This window comes from Protobothrops mucrosquamatus, unplaced genomic scaffold (assembly GCF_001527695.2).
Source record: "Protobothrops mucrosquamatus isolate PMUCROS unplaced genomic scaffold, P.Mucros_1.0 scaffold865, whole genome shotgun sequence".
Lineage (NCBI taxonomy): Eukaryota > Metazoa > Chordata > Lepidosauria > Squamata > Viperidae > Protobothrops > Protobothrops mucrosquamatus.
The window spans coordinates 21,857-41,941 of record NW_015387120.1 but is presented as its reverse complement, the minus strand read 5'-3'; the positions used below and the strand labels follow the sequence as shown (position 1 = coordinate 41,941).

General features: G+C 45.0%; 1 protein-coding gene across 1 annotated transcript in view; it reads right to left on the bottom strand.

The window, feature by feature from the left end:
* The window catches only part of ANKDD1A (ankyrin repeat and death domain containing 1A), a 16,855-nt gene extending 6,214 nt beyond the window's left edge, over nucleotides 1-10,641 (bottom strand). The window contains exons 1-10 of the mRNA XM_015819164.1: nucleotides 10,608-10,641; nucleotides 9,043-9,146; nucleotides 8,526-8,624; nucleotides 8,118-8,216; nucleotides 6,440-6,544; nucleotides 5,339-5,437; nucleotides 3,058-3,156; nucleotides 2,173-2,271; nucleotides 1,809-1,907; nucleotides 189-287 (exon numbers count right to left, since the gene is read on the bottom strand). Coding sequence (XP_015674650.1) covers nucleotides 189-287; nucleotides 1,809-1,907; nucleotides 2,173-2,271; nucleotides 3,058-3,156; nucleotides 5,339-5,437; nucleotides 6,440-6,544; nucleotides 8,118-8,216; nucleotides 8,526-8,624; nucleotides 9,043-9,146; nucleotides 10,608-10,641 — 936 coding nt within the window. The remainder of the gene's footprint in view (nucleotides 1-188; nucleotides 288-1,808; nucleotides 1,908-2,172; nucleotides 2,272-3,057; nucleotides 3,157-5,338; nucleotides 5,438-6,439; nucleotides 6,545-8,117; nucleotides 8,217-8,525; nucleotides 8,625-9,042; nucleotides 9,147-10,607) is intronic.
* Between the last annotated feature and the right edge of the window lie 9,444 nt (nucleotides 10,642-20,085).

Below are 20,085 nucleotides of genomic sequence, written 5' to 3'. Positions count from 1 at the left end.
CTGGTTTCTACCTGATGCCTTAACTGCTAAACAAAGAATTCCAGCAAGTTAATTTAATTTTCAGTTTACAGCCAATACATATGGCTCCAGGAATTTTGACCCAAACAATGCCATCTACCAAGACCCCAGAAGTGCCCTTTCTCTGTCATGGCATCTGTCTTCAGGAATTTGAAAAAAAAAAGTCTTACATTATCCAGGACATCAAGGTCACATTCGGCATCAATGAGAAGTTTGACAATGGCTGGGTGGTTCCTTAGCACCGCAATGTGCATAGCTGATGCATTTTGCTGTAGGGAAAAAAGCAATGTTAATACTTTGGTAGCGGAGCAGTAAGGCACCAAGGAGGTTTTTGGCCATGTCTACATAGAGGACTAATTCAGAGGGCTCAGCTTTAATCCCAAAGTACCCCACGGATTAAAACAATGCTCTCTAGGCAGTTGTGTATCTGGCAGGATTAACGGTTTTCTCCTTAGTCCAAGGGAGATAAAGTCTAAGAGAAGCCTTGGGAGAAAAATAAAACTCAAAGTTTCTCTAGAAACGCCATCTTGATTGCCGTTTGCAAGGGCTGGTTCTGGCTAGATCAAAAGCAAACAGTCTCTTCCCAAATTAGTGTATTAAACAACAGCCCTTCCCTCTACACAAAAGGTGGGAGATCTTTTGTCAGTTGTGCCCTGCAGGTGGGAAAACCAGAAACGGGAACCAAAGCTTGCTCTGGCTATAAATAGAGCCTGCCGTTCATACTTGGCAGTTGATGAGTTTTTCTCTTCATGGTTTTCCTTGTTCTTGAAATAACCTTATTTATCTCAGAGTTGCATCCCGGAATCATTGCACACACAGCTTCCGATTCTAGTATCAGCTAGGAGAAGCTTGACACTACTTAGCTGTCAATGCTTTGGCTGCACCAGCGGATATTCCAGATAGAGGCAGGGTGGAATAGCAACAGCACTTAGATTTATATACTGCTTTATATAGTGCCCTCTCTATGCAGTTTACAGAGTCAGCATATTGCTCCCAACAAGCTGGGTCCTCATTTTACCGACCTCAGAAGGATGGAAGGCTGAGTCGGCCTTGAACCTTCAGAATCAAACTGCTAGCAGTTGGCAGAGTCAGCCTGCAATACTGCATTCTAATCACTGCGCCACCACGGCTCCTATGTGACACTTGGAGGGAAACCCAGCTGAATACAGTGGATGTGCTTGATCCCTCTGTTTGGAGCAGGGGTGGGATTCAAATAGGTCAGTGGTGGCGAACTTATGGCACGGGTGCCAGAGGCGGCACTCAGAGCCCTCTCTGTGGGCACGTGCGCCATCGCCCCAGTCCTAGGCCTTCAGCTGGGTTTTATAAAACCTTTTCGCTTTAGGCCTCCGCCACCATGTGCAAAAAAAAAAAAAAGGTTCAATCAGTCAATTTCAACTTCTCACGGGGAAAAAAAGATCTTGCAAAGTTGGAATTGATTGATTGAACTTTTCAGTCCCACCCAGTCTGCCGTTACCACCACAGCCACGCCCACCCAATGGGCCATGCCTACCCAATTGGCCACACCCAGCCAATGGGCCACACCCACCCGGCACTCGACGATGCGTAAGTGGGTTTTGGGTTGCAGTTTGGGCACTCAGTCTCTAAAAGGTTCGCCATCACTGAAATAGGTGAACAACCGGTTCTCTGTGTGGATGCCGCTTCCAGAAATCCATTCTGGGCCTGGGCAACAAAAAAATTAGCTACCCATTCTACCAAACTGGTGCAAACTGGCTGAATCCCAGTTTGGAGGTAAGATGTTCTAGTTGCAGTTGATGAAATCAGCCACTTACGTAGTTCAGAGCATCTATCTGGATTCCTGCACCAAGGAGGTCTTTAGCCATGTCTACATAGCCGTTCAGTGCAGCATAATGAAGGCAGGTCATTTTTTTCTGGAAAAAAAATATTGGGGGACCCTTTCAGGCAATGCAAGCTGACAAAAACCTACTACAGGTAGTTCTTTACATACAACCATTTGTTTAGGGACCGTTCAAAGTTACAACGGCACTGAAAAAAGTGACTTATGATCGTTTCTCACACTTAGGACCGTTGTAGTATCCCCGTGGTCCTAGAAATGATGCAAATAGATAGACAAATGAACAAATAAATGTTCCTCCTATATATCTGCAGCAAACCCTTCCATTCAACTAACCGTACCTGCGTTTGGGCATTGACTTCACCGCCAGCTTCCAGAAGTAGATGGATGCAATCATTGTGTCCTCCCTCAGCAGCTAAATGTAGGGAAGTCATCCCTTCCTGAAAAAAGAGAGGAAAAGTAAGCCCCGGTTGTCCTTTTAATGCATTGGAATTAGTTGTCACAGAGTCAGGGAAAAACAACATGGTGGCATAACTGTGGCCATTGCACACAGAAAGAAGAACTGCACAGCAGCCCTCTCGGAAAGAAGATGGGGGAGGTGGATTGGTTTAAGACAGAAGGAGCACTGGGCCAGTTCAGGATGATGCAAACTGGGAGGACAGTAGAAGAGAATATAGCTCAGGGTTGAGATGAGGAGTCCTTGGTGCTCTCTGAGCTTGGCTGTTTTCTTGCCGTTTCATTACCCAAGTAGGTAACATCATCAGTACTAGGAGGAATGAGGTTTGCGGAATGAAGGGAGAGAAGGAGGAGCAGCAGCTGTGCGCCCTTGGTGCTCTCTGAGCTTGGCTGTTTTCTTGCTGACGTTTCATTACCCAACTAGGTAACATCATCAATACTAGAAGGAATGAGGTTTGTAGAGCGAAGGGGGAAGAGGAAGAAGAGGAGGAGCTGTGGGAACCTTGGTGCTCTCTGAGCTTGGCTGTTTTCTTGCAGATGTTTCATTACCCAGCCAGGTAACATCTTCAGTGCTTCAGAGACCACCAAGAATTCCACAAACATCTAAATCATGACAAGGGATCAAAATAAGGATGATTGTGTCATGCACCCACATTACGTTATATAGCCTGTTTTGGCTACAACCGAAACTCAGGAAAAAGACTAAACTTCCATGTTTCCTATGAAGGTAAAAAAAAAAAACAACCCATATTTTTCAGTTTTATACTCACTGCATTCTTGTCATCCAGGTCCGCGCCAGCTTCTAGAAGTTTCTGCAATATATCTGCATGTCCATTCATGGCCGCCAAATGAAAAGCTGTATTCTTCTCCTGCAAACCAGTGTGACATTGTACATTAAGGTGAGAAGAGCTCTCCTGGGGATCCAGTGGGAGAACAGGTAGAAATGTTCCACTAAGGCGGTGTTTATCAACCTCTCCCACTTTAAGTTGTGTGGACTTCAACTCCCAGAATCCCCCAGCAGTCCTGGGAGCTGAAGTCCACAAAGCTTAAAATGGTCAAGGTTGAGAAAATGCTCCATGGATTTTTCTAGCCCCATGAATTCTGGCAGGCACCATACCACAAAATCATCTGCTCTTATACCTTACAACAGGGGTGTCAAACTGCCGGCCCGCGGGCCGGATGCGTCATGGCGAAACCGCACCCACCCCATTGCCAGCAATGGGAAAAAAGTCATGATACGTCGCATTACGTCACGTGACATTGCGAGTTTGACACCCCTGCCTTACAACCTTAAAGTGGCATTTCTGCAATATCATTGCCATATCTGTTCCTCTTCTGACTTATCTGGAAGGGCAGACATCAATCCTGAAAGTCTGCCAGGGTTTCCTTCTGCTCCCACTTATCCCCAAAAGAATCAAAAGCAGGGGTCCTTGTTGCTCTCTGAGCGTGGTGGTCTTCTTGCAGATGTTTCATTACCCAACTAGGTAACATCATCAAGGCTAGAAGAGAGAGGGGTGTGTAAGGTGGAGGAGGAGGATGGGGAGGAGGGGAGGAGGGAAGGATGAGGATGATGACTGTGGGGTCCTTGGTGCTCTCTGACCTTGATTGTCTTCCTGCAGATGTTTCATTGCCCAAATTAGCTAACATCATCCGTGCTCGTCAATGCTCTAGGTAACAATGATGTTACCTAGTTTGGGTGATGAAACGTCTGCAAGAAAACAACCAAGCTCAGAGACCACCAAGGACCCCTCATTTCAACCCTTGAGCTACAAATATTCCCCTTTATTAAAAAACAAAGGAAGGGGCATATTTTGAGTTTCTTTCTTGGGTTCTCTTTTCTTTTACACTTAACCGTTCTCAAATACTTTTATTACGTACTTAGATCTTTATGTTCCATTATGGCAGTAATGCTAAATCCCCAAAAGGGCCCTTTGATTTTATACATTTCTGTTTGTCGTGGCCGTGAGGCCCAAGAGGGCAGTACGGCTGCCTCTAGCTGAACTGGACATCCAGTTCTGAGGCCACGGCCACATCCCTGAAGACGTTTCACTTCTCATCCAAGAAGCTTCATCGGTTCTGGCAGGATCGTGGGGGAGGTGGAAGGCTTAATTCTGACTTAGTTCTGAGCTGGTCAGAACTAAGCCTTCCATCTCCCTCACCGCCCTGCCAGAACTGAAGAAGCTTCTTGGAGGAGAAGTGAAACATCTTCAGGGAAGGACAAAGAAAGGCCGTCCAGAGTCGCCTTTTGAAAAAGCACCTTGGAGTCAAGGGCCTGTGATGAATGGAACAGCAGCATTTCGAGATGCCCAGAGATTACGAGGAATAAGAAGGTTTTCTGCCCACTCTTCAGTTAAAATAAGGTTGGTGCCATCTCAAAGGCTTTCGTGGAAGATTTTATTTTATGGCTTGGGGGAAATCAATTGAATCGGAAGACTTCCAAGTTCCAGGTCTGTTGTTCTGTTAACCATGAAGAGCGTAATAGAAGTTTAGAAGAAAGATAGGAAGGAGGACCCAGAAGAGATGATCAGGGGACTAGAGGCTAAAACATATAAGGAACGGCTGCTGGAATTGGGTATGTCTAGTTTAACGAAGAGAAGGACGAGGGGGGACAGGATAGCAGTCTTCCAGTATCTCAGGGGCTGCCCCAAAGAAGAGGGAGTCAAGCTATTCTCCAAAGCGCCTGAAGGCAGGACAAGGAGCAACGGATGGAAACTAACCAAGGAGAGAAGCAACCTAGAACTAAGGAGAAACTTCCTGACAGAACAATTAACCAGTGGAATAACCTGCCTCCAGAAGCGGTGAATGCTCCAACACTGGAGGTTTTTAAGAAGAGACTGGACAGCCATTTGTCCAAAATGGGATAGGGTTTCTTGCCTGAGCAGGGGGTTGGACTAGTTGACCTTCAAGGTCCCTTCCAACTTTATTATTATTATTATTATTATTATTATTATTATTATTATTATTATTATTATTATTATTATTATTATTATTATTATTATTATTATTATTATTATTATTATTATTATTATTATTATTATTTCTTTTTCAAACCTGGTCTTGGATGCTGTGAGAAGAGCCGAGGTCCAGAAGGAATGCCACCACTTCCAGCTGCCCTTTCTCTGCAGCCAAATGAAGGGCTGTCCTGCCCATCTTCCAGGAGAGAAAGAGAGAGAGGAAAAAAAAGAGGGAAGGAGGAGGAAGAGAAAACCAGACTGTGACCATTGCTTCTACAGGGGGTCCTCGACCTTCAACCACAACGAGGCCCAACGTTTATGTGGCTAAGCCAGACATCTGTTAAAATGAGCTTTGCCCCCATTTTACAACTTTTCCTGCCGCAGTTGTTAAGTGAATCACTGCAGCTGTTAAATTCCTAACCCGGTTGTTAAGTGAATCTGGCTTCCCCCATGGACTTGGCTGGTCAGAAAATCGCAAGAGCTGATCACGTGACCCCGGGACACTGCATGACTGTCATAAATACGAGTCAGTTTGCCAAACGTCTAAATTTTGATCAAGTGGCCCCCGGGGATGAGGTCTATACCACCGCTATTTTTATAATTAAAATCCTGGCTTGACAAATAAAATGTCCAATTGGGCAAGAAATCTAGCAGGTGTCAAAGAAGAATGTATGAGCACCTTAGAATTGACCGGCACCATGTTGGGCATCCAAGGACAATATGATGTCCTAATGGCATGCCTTCCCAGTTCATCTAACTCAGCGGTTCTCAACCTGTGAGTCGGGACCCCATTTGGGGTCGATCGACCATTTCACGGGGGTCGCCAAGCAAGGCTGTCCGCCATTTTTTTTGTCCGCCATTTTCCCCCCCTTTTCCGGCGGGTGCCTTACCTCCCTTGGGCTGGGCCAGCTGGTGGTCGGCCTGCTCCGTCTCTGCCGCTTGCCAGCTACGCCTCGGCCAGCGCAGGGGGCGGAACCACGCATGCGCAGCGCTCCCGGGCAGGGAAAGTCCTCAACTTACGACCGGCTGGGTAGTCCTCGATTTACGACCGGTTTAGTCCTGGACTTACGACCGGTTTAGTCCTCGACTTATGACCGGTTTAGTCCTCAACTTACGACCAGTTGGGGGTCGCGGTATTAAAAAGGTTGAGAACCACTGATCTAAGTGGGGGAAAGAGAGACTACAGAAACTGGTTTACCTTATCTTTCTTATCCAGCTGCACGTCTTCCAGATCTTCCATGATGAACTTCATCACCCTGAGATGACCCCTTTGGGCAGCACAGTGTAGAAGGTTGTGGCCATTCTGAAAAAAAAAAATAAGGATGAGGGATTCAAGGTGTGGAGGAATAAATCAGCAATCTGCCCCATCTTGCTCCTCGGGTACCAGGTAATCCAACTGTTCAAACATGGGACCTCTAAGCAGGCATGTCCTAGGACAGGGGTAGGCCACCTTGGCTCTTTTATGACTCGTGGACTTCAACTCCCAGAATTCCTGAGCCAGCATGGGGGAAACTTTGGCCACTTCATGACTCTTGGACTTCAACTCCCAGAATCCCTGAGCCAGCATGGCTCAGCTTGGAAACCTCTCCCTTTCCCCTCAGCGTGGCTGGCTCAGGAATTCTGGGAGTTGAAGTCCACCAGTCATAAAGAGCCAAGGTTGCCTACTCCTGTCCTAGGAGAAGGTCATAAAAGTCAAAATGGAGGATATGACTGTAAGGCTGAGGTCTCGCCCATTTGGCATGCTGGCAAAAAAGGGGGCGGGGCTTCCATCATGCAATTGCAGCAGACATGTTAACTTCTTTTAAAAATGCCGCTGCCTTTAGGGTCAGTTGCATCCCTAACTTTATGGTCTTAAAATAAGGGGAAGGTCGGGAAAAACTTTCCAAGATTGAGCTTTCAGAAGTGGAGATCGTGTACGAAGAAAGCAGCTGTCCATTGGTTGAAAATTTAGTTTTTTCTCTCCCTTGTGTGAAATTTCACTGCCTGTTGCCAAGCAAATGAAAACCTGAACATGAAAGAAACGCCTTCTTTCTATGCTTCCCAACTGTCAGGTCTTGTTTCATTCCTTCTCAGTTAGTAATTATTAGAACATGGGCAGGGTTGCCAATTCTGGTTTCATACAGTATTTGGGATTAAAACTATTTTTGACTTTCCTCTTAAACAAACACTGTGGATATGTCTGTCTTGAATGCCCCAGCCCCCAAATTTTCTTCCCTGAAATTACCTTTAGAGTAATTTCCTCATAGTTCATCTGGGTGTTGTCTCAAAGCTACTTGGATTCATCTCCTATTGTTTTCTTTCATTCAAAATGCAGATCCGTCTAGACCCCACCCTAGTTGTGTTCAAAAGAGCTCTGAAAACTTGGCTCTTTTCCCAGATCTTTTGTTGAGTTTGTGTTGGATTGTCTTTAATGGCTGTTTTCCCTCTGGCATATTTTTTTTGGTATGATTGTTTTCATTTTATGCTACCCAAAGAGGCATGGAAAAGATGGGTGGCTTTCTACACTTGTCAATAAATATACTGTGTGAGCAGCCAGTGTTGCTTTAATAGACCTGGCTGAATATGTTGCATGGACAAAGCATGTTGTTTTCACATGCAGAAGACCCCATTTTTTTTAATAGCAGATCTTGATGGCATAGGAGCCTGTTCCCGATTTTATTGATGCCACCGTGACAGAAGGTGCATTGTGACAACACAATACAAGCTTCATCCTCTCATAATTTCAGTGCCATGTTGCATGGAAGTATGCAAAGAAGGGAATTTGCATCCCGATGTTGTGATTGCATCCTCCAGACATCTATGTTCTTGCATTCTCCTCTTCCTATGGAGCCCAGCTGTGTCAGCGGAGGCCCTCAAGCCAAAAAAATCTACCCTACCTTATTTACACAGTTGATTTTAGCACCAGCATTGACCAGGATCTGAAGGACACGTAAATGACCAAACCAAGCAGATAGAAGAAGTGCACTCATCCCAAACTGGAAAACAGGAAGATGAGAAAAGGAAAGTTAGAACATAGAGTCATTGGATTGGAAGGGACCTCAAGGGTCTTTTAATCCAATCCTTTGCTCAAGGCAGGAGACCTTATATCAGGGGTCTTCAAACTTGGCAACTTTAAGACTTGTGGACTTGAACTCCTAGAATTCCTCAGCCTGGACATGAAGTGGACCTAGGCTAGTGTGTTATATAAATAACTTTCCCAAAACTGTTTGGGAAGATGGCATGAGAACAAAGGCATGTTAGTCGTCACACCCAACGAAGTCAACAAAGCATGGAGAGAAGCTCACACTATCTTCATCATTCACGGAGGCCTCGTGTTCCAGGAGAAGGCGGATGGCCTGTTCATGCCCTGCTCCTGCAGCCCAGTGGAGAGCGGTCCTGTCTATCTGGAAAGAAAGAGAAATTAAGCAGGGGAGAAGAAGAATTCTGTTCCCTTTGTTTGTCTCTGCCAATGTTGTGCAGGTCTAAGGTCAACTGCACTCTTTTCTTCATTAGCTTAGTCTTTCTATCAACAAGACACACTCCTAAGGAACAAGCAAAAAGAGACTGCCTGAGCCTGGATCACCACATGGTGTCTTTGCCAATGCCAAATGTCTATGGAGATTCTCAGTCTCTCAGTAGAGTTTGCCTCTTCCATTTATTCTTCCCATCTCTTTGTGATGCCAATTTGCCAAAGTGCATTCCACAAGTGACACAAAGCATCATGCTTCAGGGTTTAGATTTGGAGAAGCAGGGACACGGAGGGGTGCAAATCTTTGACAAATGGCCCCATTCTATAGCTCCCACACCCAGTTCAATACCCACATTATTCTTAGCTTTGACATCAACCCCTCTCTTGATCAGCTCGACCATGTACGCCGTGTCGTTTCGTTTGGCTGCGTCATGGAACGTCTTTTCCGAAATAAGCACTTGAGAGAAGAAAAGGGACATGTTAAAGATTGTAAAAATTATAAAACAAAAATTCTGGGCTGGTTGTGTGTGTGTGTGTGTGTGTGTGTGTTGCATGCAGAACAGATGTCTAGTCTCTTCTTAAAAACCTCCAGTGATGGAGCACCCACGATTTCTGGGGGCGAGCTGTTCCGCTGGTTAATTGTCCTCACTGTCAGGAAGTTTCTCCTTAATTCCAGGTTGCTTCACTCCTTGATCAGTTTCCATCTGTTGTTTCTTGTCCTGCCATCTGGTGCTTTGGAGAATAGTTTGACTCCCTCTTCTTTGTGGCAGCCCCTCAGATACTGGAACACTGCTGTCATGTCCCCCCTATTTCTTCTTTTCTTCAGACTGGCCAAACCCAAGTCCCGCAGCCGTTCTTCCTACGTTTTGGTCTCCAGGCCTTGGATCATCTTAGTTGCTCTTCTCTGAACTTTTTCCAAAGTCTGAACATCTTTTTTGTAGCATGGTAACCAAAACGCAATAATGTAATTTCATAAATAAATAAAATCTGAAATATTCTTGTAGCCAGCCATCCAAGTACAATCAGGATATAAACCTACTACAGCTCCTCTTCCTTTCCTCCTCCTGCCTAAAACAACAGCAACCACACAACGTAGAATCACTCCTCTGCTGAGATTGACAGTCCTGTCAATTGCTTATATCAATCAAATAAGAACAAGTGAGAAACTAAAAAAAAAAAAAAAAGTGGAACTATATTTTAACCGATTAGATACTGTGTTAACTTCTCAGTTCAGCCCCTGTGATCTGAAAAAGGAAGATTTGGCTTGAAGTGTGCAAACCAAGAGAGGTGAGCCTTACAGGACAAAGGGACAAAGAATTCATTTCTGGCCCTAAACATTGCCAATGTGGTTCCACACACACACACACCTCACTCCCCGTTCGTGATTTGCTATCCGTTGAAGTCAACGGCTTGATAAACGGAACCCCAATACTAAAATTACTCACAATCCTAGAATCTTGGAGGATGTTGACCCTTCATTGAAGCTGGTTAGTGGCAACGTTCCCCCTTCCCCAGTCTTCCCATTGTTCCCCCCTCCCCATCCAAAAGGCTGTGATTGTTGCCTCCAGGAGTTGCGGGGTTTCCTTGGACGGATCCCCAACCCTTTCCTGGAAGGGCAGCAGGTGGTGGTGGTGGAATCCAGCGGAGACCTGTCGCTGCTTCGGACCACCTGCCTTCCTCCGGCTCCTGCCCCACCAGGCACCCCTTGGAAGGGACCCTTTCACCACCCACCAACCCACCCACCCACCCCTTCCCCAGCCTTAAACGACGCCCCGCCAGGCTCTCTCCTGGCTCCTGACTCTCGGCCTTCCGACCTGCAAGCGCCGCGGGGCAGGGACCGTCTGCGGGGAAGGCACGGGAGCCGCCCCGGACCCCCTGCCCGCTCCCCACGCGCGCCCCTGCCTCGCCCGGTCCTTACGCGTGTCCTCCTCCGATGCCAAGTCGTCCTCCATGCCGCCGGCAAGCTCAGCGCCCGAGCATCCCCGTCGCTCCGGGGGACGCCCCTTCGAGGGCGGCCAGAGGCGGGTTAGGCGGGCGCTTGGTCCGCCCGGGGGCTGCGGCTCCGGCTCCGGCCTCCTCCGTCCCTCCCTCCCTCCCTCCCTCCCGCCCCCGACGGAGCCGGGCTAAAGATAGCCTGGTTAGCGTCGCCCAGGAAAGGGAGACCGGGGGGGGGGGGGAAGGCAGAACCCGCCTTGATCCGAGGAAGAGGCTGCAGCCGCGCGCGCCCCGCGCGCTCCCGTGGCCGCGCCCGCGCCCGGGCGGCACCCGCGTAGCTCGAATGGGCGTCCTGTGGCTGCGCCCGAGAGACCCGACGGGCTAGCAGAGAAGGGTCGGCAGGTGAAAACGGAGGAGTCGGGGGTGGCTGGCTGGTTTTTTTTTCCGCTGCAGCAGTTTGTTTCTCCGCCGATTCTTCCCACAAATTGTATACAGTGCATGATATAATAGTATTTCCTCCCTTCCCTTTCCTCTTCCCTTTTCCTTTTCTTCCCTTCCTTTCCCTTCCCTCTTCCCCTTTCCTCTTCCCTTTCCTCTTTCCTCTTTCCCCTTCCCTTCCCCCTTTCCCTTTCCCCTTCCCTCTTCCCTCTTCCCTTTCCCCTTCTCTTTCCCCTTTCCCTTTCCGTTTCCGTTTCCCCTTTCCCTTTCCTCTTTCCCCTTCTCCCTCTCCTTCCCCCTTTACCTTTCCCCTTCCCTTCCCCTCCCTTCCCTCTTCCCTTTCCCCTTTCCCCTTCCCTTCTCTTTCCCCTTTCCCTTTCCTCTTCCCTTTCCCTTTCCGTTTCCCTTTCCCCTTTCCCCTCCCCTTCCCCCTTCCCTTTTCCCCTTCCCCCTTCCCTTTTCCCCTTCCCTTCTCTTTCCCTTTCTTCTTTCCTCTTCCCTTTCCCTTTCCCCTTTCCCTTTCCCCTTTCCCCTCCCCTTCCCCCTTTCCCTTCCCCCTTCCCTTCTCTTTCCCTTTCTCCTTTCCTCTTCCCTTTCCCTTCCCCCTTTCCCTTTCCCAAGGACCAGGCTAGGGACAGATCACCCAGGAGAAAATGTATCTCTGCGGTCGCCAAGAGTAAGGGACAGATTAATGACATGGAATGGCTCACCATCAATGTAATTGTGCTTATACTGTTCTTGACTCTCTGACTCTGCTCCTGCTTGAGGACCCTCAACGGACAGCTCTTTCCAACTCAAGGAAAACTTCGCCGTTGCCCAAAGGGGCTTTTTTCAAGAGGCAACTGGACTTTTCCTCGCTTTCCGGATTCCCACCGAGCCCCCGTCCCAGCCGTGCGCTCTCCCGGGTCCTGAACCTCTCAGAGCCCAGATCTTTTTTTTTCTTTTTTTAAAAAATTCCTCTTCGGTTTGAGTAACTCCTCCCGTCTTCTCCTCCCTGGATAAGTTCCCAAGTTCTTCATTTGGCAGTTCCCACCAGGGGGCGGGAAAGTCTGCAAAGAGGACGATTCGCGCCTGGAAGGCTGGTGGGATGGGGTGGATTCTTGCAAAAGCTTGGAAATGCTGGAGATGGCCAGACTTCCAACAGTACTAAAATGCCCTGGTATTTTCTTTGCAGCCTGCAGTTGTCTCATTTTTGAGTGGAGATGGGTCATGCATTGTCTGTGTATCTGAGAGAGAGAGACAGAGACAGAGAGAGAGAGAGAGAGAGAGAGAGAGAGAGAGAGACAGAGAGAGAGACAGAGAGACAGAGAGAGAGACAGAGAGACAGACTTAGAAGCAGTGGTGGGATTCAGCCAATTCGCAGCAGTTCGGCAGAACCGGTAGCTAATTTTTTGTTGCCCGGGCTCAGAACGGACTTCCGGAAGCGGCATCCACACAGAGAACCGGTTGTTCACATATTTGAATCCCATCACTGCTTAGAAAGTATGGCTAGGAGTACATTTAAAATGAGCATAGTAGAAAAAAAGGAAAGGAGAAGAATATAAATACATAATTTTATATTTTTGGTGAGTATTACATATGGTTAAATAATGATTAAGGCACCCTATGTCAAGCTTCGAAGCATGGTTTTGCTGGTGCGACAAATATTGCTTCTCAGCTTGCCAACGAACCTGGGAGGAGAGAGGTTTGGAATGCAGACTTCAAAGATTAAGAAGCCAGACTGTGTGACTCAAGGACGTTACACCAGGTGTCTGGCCAGACCTAGAGATGCTTTCTCATAACAATATTTTTCTACTTGGTTGGGACAACGTGACCTGACCCAGAGGGAGGAGGGAGAATTCAATGCTTTTACTATATGGGTTTTGGGGTATCTGTTGAAGCTCTTCCTCTCGACCTCTTCTGAATAAATGCTGGATTAATACCCTTTCATTCAGCTTCCCCCCCTCACATTTATTGCACATAGCTTTTGGTGTTATATCCCGTTATTAAATTTGATGGTGGGTTTTATGTGTTGTAAATGGCTTTGAGATGCCTTTGTATAGAAATAGTATGATCATGGAAGGAAATATGTAACAAGAGCAACTAGGAATGAGATCAGGAGGCCTTTGAGAGACAAACTGCTATGATTCCCTACCTCAACAGATGGTTGAAAATTGTGTCATCTGAGAATTGTACCTGCTGTGAGCTAGAATCAGAAAGTTGTTCTCCAGCCCAGCCAGAATTCTTGAGTAGAAAAGGCTCTCTCTAACCTTCCTATCTTCCTGTTTATTATCTACATCTTAAAAGCTACCCCTTAAAGAAACACATTCTCTGTTATGTCTCTCCTGTGATATTTTAATCTTTTGGAGCAGGTTTATAGTGCTACGAAAACATTGGCAAGTGCAGCGAAAAATGAATGTGCGTTTAAAGCCAGAAAGATTGAAAACCACACCTAGTCAAGATATTTAAAGTTTTTAACTGGAACAGTCGTGTAAAGATTCACAACCCACAGTTGATGGGTTAAAGAGAGCTGGCCACCGCATGAGGGAATCTGAGCTGAGTGGAATTTCCTTGTTTCCCGCCTTTTTTCCCTCTGTGCTGTGTGTGCTTTCTGTGATTTACCTGACGGTGTTCCTGCTGTATTGATTTACCTGACCATTTTTTCTGTTTGTCTCTCTTATTTACTGTAAATACATTTATTTATATAAAACCACAAGTTCTTGTCAGCGTCCCTGACACCGGCTGCGTAACTCCCTGCCAAAAGTCAAAAGGGAAGCCAGATTCACTTATAAACTGTGGCAAGAAAAGTCGTAAAATGGGGCACTTAACAACAGAAATGTTCTGCTCAATTGTGGTCGTAAGTCGAGAACTACCTATCCTTCCAGACTCGCAAGATTCTGTTAATGTAACCTTACGGTAAAGACAGAGCAAGTACTCTTGGGTGTGCCTCTTGTCAGGACTACCTCGCAAGGCTGACATCCATCTTGCAAGTCTGAAAAGCAAGATGGAAGATCTGCTATTTCGGATTTATCAGCAAAGATGAGAAATTTCTAGCTTGTTCCTATTGTTTCCCTCAGGATGTCCTTCCTGAAAATCCTTTGGGTCTCCAGAGGGGAGAGGATGGGGCGATATGCACCCAGCATGAAAACTCAGCACTTGTTTTTAATACTTGGTGCACATTTGAGGGTTGCAAGGTGGACGGAGAGCAGTTTCCAGGGGTGGGTTGAGCCAATTCTGCAAGATAGGCTTGGAATTTCACTTATAAAAAAAAACAGTAGTCTGCATTACAGTACGATTTTGAAATGGGTAAAAAATTATGTCTTCAATTTTCAGCAGTCATTGCCAGCAGGGACACTTAGAACTGTAGGGTGCCCACTAATAATAACTGATGTTTTATTTAATGCATGATTTACTGAATAAATCCCACTGGTGGGGCGTAGATATATTCTGTTCAAAAAGCTCTCTCAAAGAAGAGAGACAACAATGAAGAAACAGGGACTACACACACTGGTGAGGGGGCACCAGGGCCCAATTCTATCTTTGTGACTCAAGTCTTGAGCTGGAGGCTGATCCCCCAGCCCACCAGGGGGCCATCAATTTTGTGTGAAGAGTCAGAAAGCAGACAAGTGGAGAAAAACTGAAGGGACACCTGATCCAGGAAGGTCTACACAGGTGGGGTTTGATGCTGCAAATCAAGGTCAATCAGTGCCTGCAGTTGGAGGTCTTTCTGAGCTGAAGTTTTTCTCCCCGAATGCAGTCTGGAATTGGATGGATTCTGTGAGAAGCAAGCCCAGCCTGTGTGGTATGTATTTCACTTTGCACTACAACCTAGGCCGGGGTCTTCAAACTTGGCCCTTTTATGACTTGTGGACTTCCAGAATTCCTCAGCCAGGCAGTTGAAGTCCACAAGTCATAAAAGGGCCAGGTTTGAAGACTCCTGCTCTACAAGTAGGCAGCATACAAATAATCCATAAATAAGGTCAGCTGACAATCCAATGATGGCATTTTGCATAGTGCAAAATCTAGAACAGGGGTAGTCAACCTTGGCTTTTTTATGACACGTGGACTTCAACTCCCAGAATTCCTGAGCCAGCTAAGCTGGCTCAGGAAATCTGGGAATTGAAGTTCACGAGTCATAAAAGAGCCAAGGTTGACTACCCCTGATCTAGAACATTTAAAGAAATCTTTTGATCTCTCTCTCTCTCTCTCTCTCTCTCTCTCTCTCTCTCTCTCTCTCTCTCTCTCTCTCTCTCTCTCTCTTTCTCTCTCTTTCTCTTTCTCTTTCTTTCTTCCTTCCACAACAGGTGGGCTTTCTTAACAAAGCCAAAAACCAGTTGCTATTGGCAATGATCTTGCCTGGCAGGAATGGAGTGTCACTGCAGCAAGCTCTTTCCTTCCTTGTTCCTTGCTTCTCTTCAGCCTTCTGCTTGCTAACTCACTCTGCCCTCTTTAGTATATCATCCACGTCTCTGCTGATGCAGCAGCAATCCATCCTGGAGGAGATTTCTGCAAGGAGTAAGTCTCTGAACTTGTCAGCAAGGCTGGGAAAGACTGTTGTAGGCTGGGCTGTAGCAATGGTTCCGATTTCCAAGAGAAACGCAATCTTTATGAGCAGTAGTTTCTACTACAATGTCTTTAAGGACAACCTGAGAAGCAAGACCAAAAAGCAATAGCTGTGTTTACGTAGGATGCCAGGCCATGGGTTTCTTTTGCTGGTTTTTTTTTAAATAAATTGCAGTTGGTTGGGTTCACACAATACAAAGCTACAAACAAGGGAACTGGACTGCGCAGGTGGTCCTTGACTTAACGACCACAATTGGCCCCAAAATGTATGTTCCTGAGACATTTGTTAAGTGAGTTTTGCCCGATTGTAGAACCTTTCTTGCTGCAGTTGCTAAGCAAATCACTGCAGTTGTTAAGTTAGTAACATGGTTGTTAAGTGAATCTGGCTTTCCCATTTATGTTTTTGCCAGAAGGTCACAAAAGGGGATCACGTGACCCCTGGGACACTGCAACCATCATAAATATGAGTCAGTTGCCAAGCGGCTGAATTTTGCTCACGTGACCATGGGGATGCGGCAATGGTTGTAAGTGTGAAAAATGGTCAAAAGTCATTTTTTTCCAGTGCCATTGTAACTTTGAACTGTTACTAAACAAACTGTTGTAAGTCAAAGACTACTTGTAGCTTCTTAAAAACTTCCAGTGTTAGAGCATTCACCACTTCTGGAGGCAGGTTGTTCCACTGGTTAATTGTTCTAACTGTCAGGAAGTTTCTCCTTAGTTCCAGGTTGCTTCTCTCCTTGATTAGTTTCCATCCGTTGCTTCTTGTCTTTGCCTTCAGGCGCTTTGGAGAATAGCTTGACTCCCTCTTCTTTAGGGCAACCCCTGAGATATTGGAACACTGCTATCATGTAAAATGCACATATTTATGTGTGGTCAGAACCCAAATAGTATATATAATGAAAGCTGGCTGAGTGAGATCACGCAAAGTATTAGTACCACTTTATAAAACCCTAGTAAGACCGCACCTGGAATACTGCAGCCAATTTTGGTCACCATATCACAAAAAAGATGTTGACAGTTTGGAAAAAATTCAGAGAAGAGCAACTAAGATGATCAAAGTCCTGGAGACTAAAACATACAAAGAACGGCTACGGGACTTGGGTTTGGCTAGTCTAAAGAAAAGAAAAAATAGGGGAGTATTTAGGGACCTAAAAGCAGAATAGACTGCATTAAATTTATATACACAGAAAATGATTTGTAGCTCTCCCAGATTCGTGGAAATACATGCAGCAATTTTTTTTACTAAGATATGCACAAGTGACTCCAGTATTCATGCGATATGTATGGGTGTTATATTCTTGGAATATGACAACTGCCTTACTCATGAAGCACATAACACCTCCTCTTAATCATCCTGCTGATGCTATTTTCTCTTAAAAAAACATGTTTCTCTCCCAGCAGCTTTTATGCCTTGAGGTGGAGTGGGGATGCCATCACAGGTTGCATTTGTTACCATGAATATTTGAGTACAGGCCCTTTGATTCCATTTGCAAGATATTGGTTTTAAAAAAGCATTCTTATCTATACAAGTAGGGGAAATGAAGTTGCTGTGTTTGTGTTATTACTGTCATCATGGTGGAATGTGGTCTGGATTCCCAGGAGGGAGGAGCTGAATTCTAGAGGGCCGAGAGACAGCAAAGTTTAGACACTTTGGTTGGGAGGAAGAGAGTTAAGATGGGTCCTCCCTAGCAATTCTCAGAGAATATATTTAATGATGCAAGCAGTTGCTTTAGTTTGGCAAGATTCTGTCTCTTGGTGGGGAACAATAAAGGAAACTGATCAGAAGTGTCTTTCTTGCTTCTTAGGGCCTGACAATCATGAATCTCTTTTGGTGGAATTAACACAGGATTCTTTGACAGGATGGTCTTGTCAAATTAATACTAAAATGCCAACAGGAAAGGTGGGAGAAAGGGGCTCCTACCATCTCTGTTTCCTTAAAGATTAGCAATCAAAAGAATATTGATGCCTTCCCAATATTAACATACAGTAAATGGGCAGGAAACATCACTTGGAGTTGTCCATAATTCTCTTAGAAAGAAAATTGGAGTTAAAAACTGGAAAACACGAGGCAGTAACTCGAGGTGACCATTAGAAAACCGGAAGGACCAGGTTGGGAACAGAAAACCTATCTCTGGGGTAGCTAAAAGTCAACCGCAACTCAATGGCAGTTAATCAAATAAAAAACAGGAACCATCCATTTATTCTTTATTTATTTTAACAAATGTATGTAGCCACCCATCTACCTAGAGAACTCTACAAAATTTATGGTGATCTTATTTCTGCATTTATTCTAGCACCAGCTGCTTTTCTTACAGTTGTGTGTGTGTGTGTGTGTGTAAAATATACTGTTCTAGAAAATATCTGGATGAGGGGGGATACAAACTTAGTGTTTCAGGTCCAGGAATGAGAGGGGAGCTTTCTCTGTGCATGTGTGTGTCTTTGTGTGTACGTAGACACATCCAGTCGTGAGAACATCTATGCCTAGAAGAGGCAAAAAGCAGGTCTAATTTTAGCTGAGGTTAGGATAGGTAATCCTTTTTATTTGACATATTTCATTGGAGGGATTAGAGACTCTTAACTTGTTGCCAAGATTTGTCGGATAAGGTCATTAGAAAAGACGGTAGCATTTAGACATTTATGTGAAGCGGCCACAAAGGGTTTGGACATAACAATGAGGGCTGTAACTTGATGCTGCATACTATCTTAGACGTGCCACTGGAAGTTTTTAAGAAGAGACTGGACAGCCGTTTGTCTGAAATGGTGTAGGGTTCCTGCCTGGGCAGGGGGTTGGACTCGATGACCTCCAAGGTCCCTTCCAACTTTATTATCAGGTAAAAAGAGTGGTAATTACCATCCAAACCCACCCACTGACTCTCCCAGTTTCTTTATTACAACTTATCAAGAAATGCATTAGCCTCTCTGCTCTCTTTTCATGATTGACTGAACTGAAAAGCAAAACATTTATTCCTGTAGTTCAGAGAATAGCATTTTCTCTAAATAATCCTATAGATTTCTGCATTCATTTTCATCATTAACATGATTTATGCACTGCTCATTTTTTTTTTAAAAAAAAATCTGGACGCTGCTTACCATTGTTACAAAAACAATGATTAAAAAAGAGATGATTGTGGGATACAAGCAAAATAAAAAACAAGTAAAGGGAGAGGGGGCTGTTAATGGCTAGAGAAGGCCAACAGAAAAAGGGGATTTTTTAGAAGATACAACAGACTAGAAATGGAAGTCAAAGGAAGGAATATAAAGTTGGTTTATTTGACCAAGGTTAAAACAAGATACGACGTTACTTCTGGCTACCCTTTAAGGACTGTCTGTTGACAGCAGGACTGAAAAGATAATGTTTATGGATTTTTTTAGATGAAGGAAGGGATATGGAATGAAGAGATAAGTGATTATAACTTTAGAGATCATGAATAGTTAACAAATTTGCTTGTATTTGTAATGAAGGTTGGAAGTCACATCTTCCTTTATTTCTTTTCTCTTTCCTTGTTGTATTTTTTCTTTTCTTTTTCTTCTTTCTTTTTCCTTGCACATTTTACTCCTTTCTATTATCTTTTCTTTAAGTTTACTTTGCATTAGATTTTATTATTGCAATCAAAATTCTATCTATCTATCTATCTATCTATCTATCTATCTATCTATCTATCTATCTATCTCCAAGTAGAAAGACATCTGAGAAGAACTATTTCAAGTCATTCAAAGACTTTATAAATAATAATTAACTCTCCATAAATGAGGCTGGAAAATTCCTGTTGAAGTTTCCAAAATTTCCTATTTATCACACAACTAGCATTAAACACACCCTTTTGAATTCTGCATAGCTCATGCTTTCTTGGTCTCGACTAGATGTGTAGGGCTTGACACCATGACAGGTACCCCTTGACGTGCGACCACAATTGAGCCCAAAATTTTTGTTGCTAACCGTTGTTAAGTGAAATTTGTCCCATTTTACGACTTTTCTTGCCACAGTGATGAAGTGAATCACTGCAATTGTTTAGTTAGTGACATGGCTGTAAAGTGAACTGAGCTTCCCCACTGACTTTGCTTGCCAGAAGGTGATCATGTGAGCACTGCAACCGTCATAAGTACATGCCAGTGGCCAAGCGTCTGAATTTTGATCAAGCATCCACGGGGATGCTGCAACGGTCCGTGCGAAAAACGACTTTTTTCTCAGTGCCGTTGCAACTTTGAAAGGTCACTAAATAATCTGTTGTAAGTCAAGGACTCCTTGTATTCTAAGAGTTGGCTGTAATATGTTTTTAGAAATTAACCCCCCCGCCCCCGGATAGATGGGGTGGGCTATTTCTCTACATTCCTTCAGGAATAGGTGAAATTTGCTAACCTTCTCTAAAGTCAAGAATTCTCCCTTGGAAATGACTGTGATTAGATCTTCTATCCCATGGAAGAGTTCTCCAGGTATTCCAGTTATAAGGAACGGCTGCTGGAATTGGGTATGTCTAGTTTAA